The 8,580-nt window shown below is 44.5% G+C and overlaps 1 protein-coding gene across 1 annotated transcript in view; it reads left to right on the top strand.

Moving 5' to 3' along the window:
* Nucleotides 1-1,698: 1,698 nt before the first annotated feature.
* GSG1 (germ cell associated 1) overlaps nt 1,699-8,580 on the top strand; it is a 21,128-nt gene continuing 14,246 nt past the window's right edge. The window contains exons 1-2 of the mRNA XM_019545200.1: nt 1,699-1,893; nt 2,801-3,119. Of these exons, the coding sequence (XP_019400745.1) occupies nt 2,801-3,119 (319 nt within the window). The 5' untranslated portion in view covers nt 1,699-1,893. The remainder of the gene's footprint in view (nt 1,894-2,800; nt 3,120-8,580) is intronic.

The raw sequence follows: 8,580 nt of genomic DNA, 5'->3' as shown, positions 1-8,580 counted from the left end.
TTCTTTGGTTATGCCAGGATACTGGGCCTCATACACAAATAGTCTGCTATGGTTCCTCTGAACAATATTAGGACACTCCATTTTGCACTTGACAAACCAAAGGACACCCCCCTCTCTCCAGTTAGCCAGGTGTTCAGGGTGTGTTGTGTGCCTTATGGGTGCTTCTGTCATTCTTTCGGGATTGGCCATAGGTCATAGTGAGAACTCGGTGAAGCCATCTTGTGGCTGTTTGTCATACTGCACCAGCTATTTATTTTGAATGAAAATTTGAAGAGCTGGTTCAATCTCTTTCAGAGTCCCAAATACTCAGTCCTCGGGGCAGATGCAACAGCACAAGCTTTCCCCTTTCGCTTCATGTGCCTCAGTTCTCCTCACCTCTGGGTTTATGTTGTCCTGAGCAGAGTTCAGCCTTCATACTCCATTCAATCCCTTGTCTTCCTGCTGAGACACAAAACTGGAGCTATAGATTGCCCATGCAATATATTGTAGTGTCTGGGATAAGATCACCTGGACCCCCGGGCTTTAGTCTGGGAGGCAGTGATTCACTGTGTACATGGCTACCACAAAGCCATCTGATGGGAAGGACTAGAGTCCCTTCTGCATCCTATTCAAACTTTTTTATTGAGTGAATGCAGGTCACCCTGTGCTTAATCCTGGTTTGGAACGCCAATCTCTTCCCATCTAATCCCTGAGAACAGATGCGCCCTGATTGCATTGTGGATTATAAAATGCCCATTTCCAAGAAAGCAGCTGCTGACTGAAAGGATAGCATTTAATAATCACTGGGTGTTGGCAGAGGTTACGGGGAGGAGATGAAAAAGAAAGGGGTTTAGTAACGATTTGGTTCTGGAAGATCTAGCTAGTATATGTTGGAGAGACCAAGGCAGAGAGGGTGTTCTGCATCTCTGCCATCCACAAGAGAAACGACCGTACCTCAGGGACCCATTAGCAAGGTAAATTCTACTCTTCTTCATTTAAAGAGGTTAACTTCAAAAGGTCTCTGATTAGTTATTGTCAGCAAGAGCTTGGCTTCAGCAGGAGGAAACTTTTCTGATAATGCTCTTCTGATGATGACATAGATCAATTTTCCTTTTTCCTTTCCCTCCAAAAGTCCTCATTCTCTTCTCTTTCCACCTTCTGATCTAACTCCTTTGTCTTCTCCATTTTCTTTATCCCCTTGTTTTCCCAATCCTGAGGAATTTACAAAATGATAAAAATTCTAAGATGATACCACTAGGGTTTTTTTTCCTCTTGTAAAATATTTAAATTAGTCCCATTGATATTTTTGGCCGGGGGAAAAAAGACCTTTTAATTAAACAAACAAAGAAAAAAACGAAAAAAACCCAAAATAAAACTTTGAGCAAAATCTGGTGAAAACTGAAAAGAAAGAAAAGCTTTTGTATTTTGGGGGCTCAAAGAAATGGAATATTTTTGAGCCACGCAGACACTTCGCACAACAATTTATATTTTGTCAAAACCCCAGTTTTCCACCAAAAATTTTCTACCAGTCCTAGTCAGAAGCCCTTACTAGTGTGCAGCTGTCTAATGTCAGCTTCATGGAACTGGTGAAGTTAAGCTTGCTTTCAGATTGTGAGACAGCTTGGTAGTGATGGCAACAGATTTTCCAGCGTCATTGACCAGAATAATAGGAGATGGCTGTTCTGAAAATGAGGGGAAAAGGAACCTGAGGACAGGGAGGAGACAAGAGCCAGGTACAGGGCAGCTCAAGAATTGAAGGGTTTCTTGTGTTTGAATGCATTTTTGATAGACACATTTCTGCCACCAGCAGGGTTTTCTCAGGATGATGGAGGGCTCTTGAAATTCTGCTCACGGAAGGGAGGTTACTCCATCTCAGGCACTGTCCTTTTCTGATGAGAATTACAGGCTTTTCTGGTAAGCAGAGTAAATATCATGCCTCTAACCTTACCACTTTGGGTTGTGTCCTTTTAACTTATCACAGGTGGAGCAGCATCTAGTCTAATGTTATTTATGATAATGCCCACACTGTGCCAGGTACCTGCCAAACACTGGGGAAAAAAGAAGAGTAGTCCCTGCTTTGAGTAGCTCAGAAAGATAGATGAGGCAGTAGAGGTCAGGGGGCAGGAGAACCTCAATGGGTCATTCATGGTAAGCAGTTCAACTGAAATAGGTTTCAAGGAGGTCACACATCTGGAGAGGTAGGAGCCACATGTTTAAGCACAGGAAAGTTGTGCTGTACCAAGAAGATGCTTCATAGGAGAAAGCACAGGCCTGATTGCATAAGAAGGGGGCATACAGTCAGATAATATCTAAGTAGTTTGTCATGCATAGTTGGGAGACCTCAAGAGAGCATTCCAGGGTTCTGCAAGAAGTGGCAGGGGTGATCTCCCCTTGGAGTGAGAAATGGACCATTGCCCTGCCATGCAAAGGTGCTGTTGAAATAGCTCCTTTTCAGATGGGCTGAAACATGGAGCACTCTGATCACCCCCAATGAGCTCTAAAGGTCATATGTTGTTCAACTGAGCAGGGTCATTGCCCTGGCAGTGTGTCCCAATGATATTTTGGTTTGGACTATGTTAGCATCCTATGAGAGAGACGCAGTATATTTGCCAGTACTACTATACAGGCCTGCTTTAAATGGCTGAACTGCTTCCTTTGAGAAGCTTTTCCATAGTCTAAGGTATCATGCTGTCAGGAAATGGTCCCTAATTACTGAATGGGACAATGAGATGCCTCTTTCCACTGCCATATATCCGTAACTTGATGGGAAGAGGCACAGTGCCTGTGTCTGGAATGTGAATCCTTCATGTCTGTCTTGCAGATGGAACTCCTCAAGGTCCTGCCATGGCGCCGTGCTTTCCTAGCAGTAGCCCTGAACTTGCTGGCTCTCAGCCTCTCCACCACGGCCTTGCTTAGCAGTTACTGGTGTGTCGGGACCCAGAAAGTGCCCAAACCTTTATGTGGAAAGGGCAAAGCTACCAAGTGCATTGGTGTCCATGTGTCTGCTGATGGAGGATCTAACAACTCTTCATCCCAGGATGTGGTGCACTACAGCTGGGAGACCGGGGATGACCGCTTTGCCTTCCAATACTTCCACACTGGCATGTGGCTTTCCTGTGAGGAGAACATGGAAGGGCCAGGTAGTGTCTCCTTGTTCTTATTTACTCCATGAGTTAAGTAACAATGAAGAATGCAAGACTGGCACCACGAGGGAACAAATTTTTCTCCATATCCTGGACCAGGTAGGGTAGCCTTACCAATATGCCCTATCCCTCATTTAGAGGTTGGAAAGGGGGCAGTTGTTTCCAATACCCCATTCAATATGTGCCTGATAACAAAAGGGCTGCTGAGTGCTACTTGCAGTGAGGTCATCATCTGCCCTTGTAGGAACTGGAGAACCCCCACAGTTCATTTCACATTCTCTTTGGGAATAGATGCTGGGTCTCCTGACACACGGGACAGCTTCATGCAGTGTTGCCAGCTCTTGCAGTTTTCACTATAAGTACCAAGTATTTGAAGCTTTTTTTAAAGCTCTGAGACCCTGAAGTTATGTGACTAAAAGAGATTCTCAAACTCTCATTTAAAAGAAATGTTGTAGAGAAAAGCTTAAGCAAATGAAAACTAGAAAGCAAATTAGCAGATGGATTATCTTCATTTTCTAAACAATCATATGATTTCTTGAGGGAGCAGACTTGTGATTTTTGAAGACTTGAGGTAGCAATGTTCTTTATGCCAACTTTGTACTATCTACATTGTGCCCATACTGGGAACCACTGTTTCCCCCCCTTGCACCCTTCCTTTGCCCTTAGTGGCTAATGCATAGTCATAGAGCCATAGAGAAGTAGGGTTGGAAGGGACTTCCAGGGGTCATGTAATCTAACCTGCTGACTAAAGCAGGTTCATTCAGTTCAAACCATCCCATACAACCATAAACTAAACTCTACATAAGACTACCCTCAACCCTGACACAACATAGGCCTAATAGCCTAACCTGTCACAGGTAAAGCAGGGGAACTGTAGCAGCCAATGTCCTGCTTCTATAAAATGTTGTCAATATACACTCAAGAGGTCCCAGGGCAGAGGGCCATGCCCCCTGCTACAGAGGAAGGCAAAAACCCCCATGGTCCATAGCAGTCTGATCATAGTGTAAAATCCCTTCCTGATCCTAAATATGGCAGTTGTTCTGATCTTGAGCGGAGGGGAAAGACCCTCTGGCCAGGAACCTCCAGTTTTGTTTCCAGTGGAAGAATTAGCACACCACAGTTGAAGTCCCCATCCTTAGCTGCAGCCAATACCCAGTGCCTCTGGGGATGCTTAAAAACACATATAGTAGGGGCAGGGAAGTGGGGGGGGGCGGGATGGAACAGAGCAAGCAGCAAGGCCTTGAAACATGGGAGATACTCATGGTAGAAAACAGGCATAGATATACCTAAATCATCCCCAACCAATGGCTATCCAACCTCTTCTTGAACACCTCCAGTGATGGATGGTCCACAGCTTCCCTAGGTAGTCTATTTTACTGACTCACTATTCTCACAGTGGGGAAGTTTTTCTGGATATCCAATCTAAACTGACTTTGCTGTAACTTCAGGCCATTGGTCCACTGCAGCAAGAGAGAGAAAAGGTGCCTTCCCTCTTATTTATGGCAGTCCTTCTAGTATATGAAGACTGAGATCATGTCCCCTCTTAAGTGCCTTTTCTGCAAGCTGAACATACCTAGTTCCTTCAGCCTCTTCTCATATGAACTGCCTTTCAAGCCCTTGATCATCTTTATTTCTTGCCTCTGGAACCTCTCTAACTTCTCCACCTTCTTTTTAAAATGAGGAGCCCAGAACTGCACACAGTACTCCAAATGAGGCCTAACCAGTCCCAAGTAGAGAGGCATTATCACCACCTGTGTCTTGAACCGAATGTTTCTATTGATGCAGCTTAAAACCTCATCCGCCTTTTCTGCGGCTGTATCACACTGCAGACTCATATTGAGTCTGTGGTCTACCAAGACTTCCAAGTCCTTTTCCATAGAGCTGCCATGCAGCTAGGTATCACCCATTTTGTATTTGTGTTTTTGATTATTCCTCCCAGTGTGTAGCACCTTGCAATTGACCACACTGAGCTTCATCCTGTTATCTCTAGCATAACTTTCCTACCTGTCGAGATCCTTCTGAATTATGCTCACATCCTCCAGCATGTTAACAGTCCTTCCCAATTTCATTGTCATTTATATAGCAAACTTATTTAGATTACATATGAATTGTTCTGCAAGCCTGAACACTTTCTTCCTCTTACCCCAATTTTCCCCAATCCTAATGCCGGGTTTTTTGCTGAACTTGTTCTGGAGGAATTGTCCCCAGCCCATAGCCAAGATTTATATCTGTGGGGACCAGAACAGGATTCAGAAGCAGCCCGGAAGTCAGTAAACAGCTAAATTGTAACTACTGTATTCACTCAAATCCAAAACAAGGTCTTTCTCCCCCAGTCAACATGAGAGTAAAACATGCCTCATCTTAGATTCAACTACTGGCGCAGGCAAGGCAGCAGCTCAGCTCTGGTTTTGGCTCTGGGCCCAAGGCCATAACCAGAGCTGAGCCAACATCGGCCGCAGGCCAAAGTGACTTGGACTCACATGTGGGAGAGACTGTGCAGTGGAGGGACAAAGCGGAGGAGCATGGGGGAGACCACACAACCTGCCTCCCACTGCTGCCTGCCTCCTTCCCACCATTCACCTTCTGCTCCAGCTCTGTCCCCTCCAGTCCTGACATGGGTGGGCCCAGAGTTGCCACTGTTGCTTCTGCCTGGCTGGGCTGGGGCTGGGGCCAAGGCCAGGGCCACTAACTGCCCCAGAGCTGGAGGTGAAGCTGGTGCAGAGCCACCACAAAAGGTAGGTGGCAGGGGTGTGCATGTGGTGGGGGGCAGGTGACAGTGGGGCAGGCACAGACAGATACAGGCACAGGGGGGCAAAGGACAGGGGGGCCAAGCAGCAAGGCTGCAGGCACAGGCATGGCAGGGCAAGGGGTGGTGAAACAAGCTGGGAAGGCCAGGCCCAGGATAACAAGAGACAGAGGTCTAGCTCCTCACCCCTGCCACTGCTTTCCCTAGTGCAGCAATGTGGGGGATGACTTTAAGACACCCCTCCAATAATTAGGTTCTATACATGGAAAATAATAGTGAACTTATGCATTTCCATGTATAGAATCTAATTACTGGGGCGAGCATCTTAAATTTGGAGTCATTTGGATTCAAGTAAATCCAGTAATGATATAGAAAAAAAGATTGTTTAGCCCATTCCTCTGCGTGAAGTCAGCTTTCCCCATCTATGCCCCAGTGCATGCATAACATAACTCCTTATGTAAAGGAGGCATTATATGCACTTTAATTCTGTATGTTTCTTACTTTATCTATTGGGATAGAAGTCTGAAAATAGAAAGATCTTGCCTAAAACCAGGATGACAATTTAAAAAAATATTCAGCGCTGTTAGATCCAATGAGAGGCCTGATTTGTTTTTGGCATTTTCAGGGATGATTAAGAATGGAATGCTTTTAATTTACAGATGGCTAAGGCTGTAATGCATATTTCCATGGTGATTGTGGGATGAATTGGGAATGGGACTGCATTGTTTGAGTGCAAGGTTTTTCTTTGAAAGAATTAACAGGCCTCTGGACAGTACTGGAATAGCAGCCATGCCTGAAGGGACAGCAGGAGATGTGACTGGTTTGGATTTTAATGAGGTATTTTGTACAGTGTTTCATGAAATCATACACTCAGAATTAATCCAGACTGGCTTGAATCTACCCCCTTTTATGGATCTTGAAAGCTACTGGCAGGAGCAGAAACAAAAAATACAATCTGCAGCCATACATTAAGTTAGGGCAAGGTGTCTCATGGGGCCAATATAAGGATCAGCATTAGGCCAACGTTATTTAATAACCTTATTAAAGTTCTGGATGAGGTAGTGGACAACATGTTAATGAAATTTGCAAATAGTACTGAATTGGGAGGGACCCTGAACACCACTGAGGACAGAAAAATAATACAAGGGATTTGGAAGGATTAGAATTGTGGCCAGGAAATAGCCAGATGAAATTTATCTGAGAAACATACAGGCTAATACATCTGGAAAAAATAATCTGCCAGGCAGAGACTCGTTGGGAAGGAGAACTCTGGAAAGCAGTAATGTAAAGAGAGATGTAGAGGTAATAACGGGCACAGACAGTAGTTTGCATGGTAATATGGAAGCAAAAGAAAAAAGGGAGGCAAAGCAATTTTGGATGGCATATGCCTAAATAGTATACATAAAAGTTGGGGGGGTAAGTTCCTCTAATGAAACTCCCTACTCAGGGTGGGGGGGTAGACACCCCTTTTTCAGTAGAGAGGTTCAGAGTTTCATCTGGGGTGGGAGTGTATTGTTTTTAAGATAAAGTATATCCAAAGTATGTCCAAAGTAAAGAAGCTGCTTTTTATCTGAGATGGAGTTGGGTGTTGGTCCCATTGCATAAGCAAGAACTGGTTCATTTCAGCCACATGTTGCACTGGATCCTAAGAGTATGTCTATACTGCAGCAACAGCATTCCCCATGCCTTCTTACCTGCTCCCACTTCCACATGCTAAACATTTTCATATGCTGGTGATGCTGTTCTGGGGATAACTCTCTATGACTGGTCTCCAGGCCTGTGTGTGTGGCATGGCTGCAGAATGGCATCACTGGTATATTTCTGGGTTTAGGTGTAGGAGTGGGAGTAGGTGCAGGCAGGTGAGGTGTGTTTGTGCATGCCTCTGTTAGGGCATGTTGCCACCATGGTGTGGACAAACCCACAGTGGGACAGCCCAAAAATCATTTTTTTTTGTCTGAAGGAAATTTTCCTTTATCTTTCCAAATGTTGGTTTAGAGTTCAAAACCAAAATGTGTTCACACTTTCCCATGATCACTAAACCAGCCTTATCCAGAAAAACTTTCTGCCAGAAAATTTCCAACCCATTCTAATCCTTAGCAAAGGAACACATAAAAGATTATAGTCAGAGCTATAAGAATGATTGATATTTCTACTTCACAGACCATACCGGGAGGAGAAGAGAGAAAAAGAAAAATGCTGTTTTAGGTTGAATAAAACATTTCCTTTGTTGAATTTATACTTTATTTGTAATTTTTTAATATTACAATTAGGTAACTGTCCTTCTGTTTTGAAGCAAATACACACACATACACCCCCTTCCCTCCCCCCCCCCCAAATTTTTGGTGATTTAAATAGTCAAGCCAAAATAGCGCGTGCGCGCACACATACACACACCTGAATTTTTGGTGATTTAAATAGTCAAGCCAAAATAGCGCGTGCGCGCACACATACACACACCTGAATTTTTGGTGATTTAAATATTCAAGCCAAAAAAGCAGCCAGCTCTTATTATAATGTGCCTTTGTTCCTTAGGACAGTTGATCGTCTAAATGTGAAGGAAAGCTACATGTCCCTGCAAGCTGATGTTGGCAACCGGCATGGACAGCTAGAGACCCTCTGGGTAAAAATTCGTGGGGAATTCGGCACAGGGGACACAACGGTGGGAGTCTACTACAGACCTCCCACTCAAAGTCCCGAGCTTGACCAGGAGTT

This window comes from Crocodylus porosus, unplaced genomic scaffold, assembly GCF_001723895.1.
Source record: "Crocodylus porosus isolate Cpor-Errol unplaced genomic scaffold, CroPor_comp1, whole genome shotgun sequence".
Taxonomy (NCBI): Eukaryota; Metazoa; Chordata; order Crocodylia; family Crocodylidae; genus Crocodylus; species Crocodylus porosus.
This window is presented reverse-complemented; position numbering and strand designations above follow the sequence as displayed.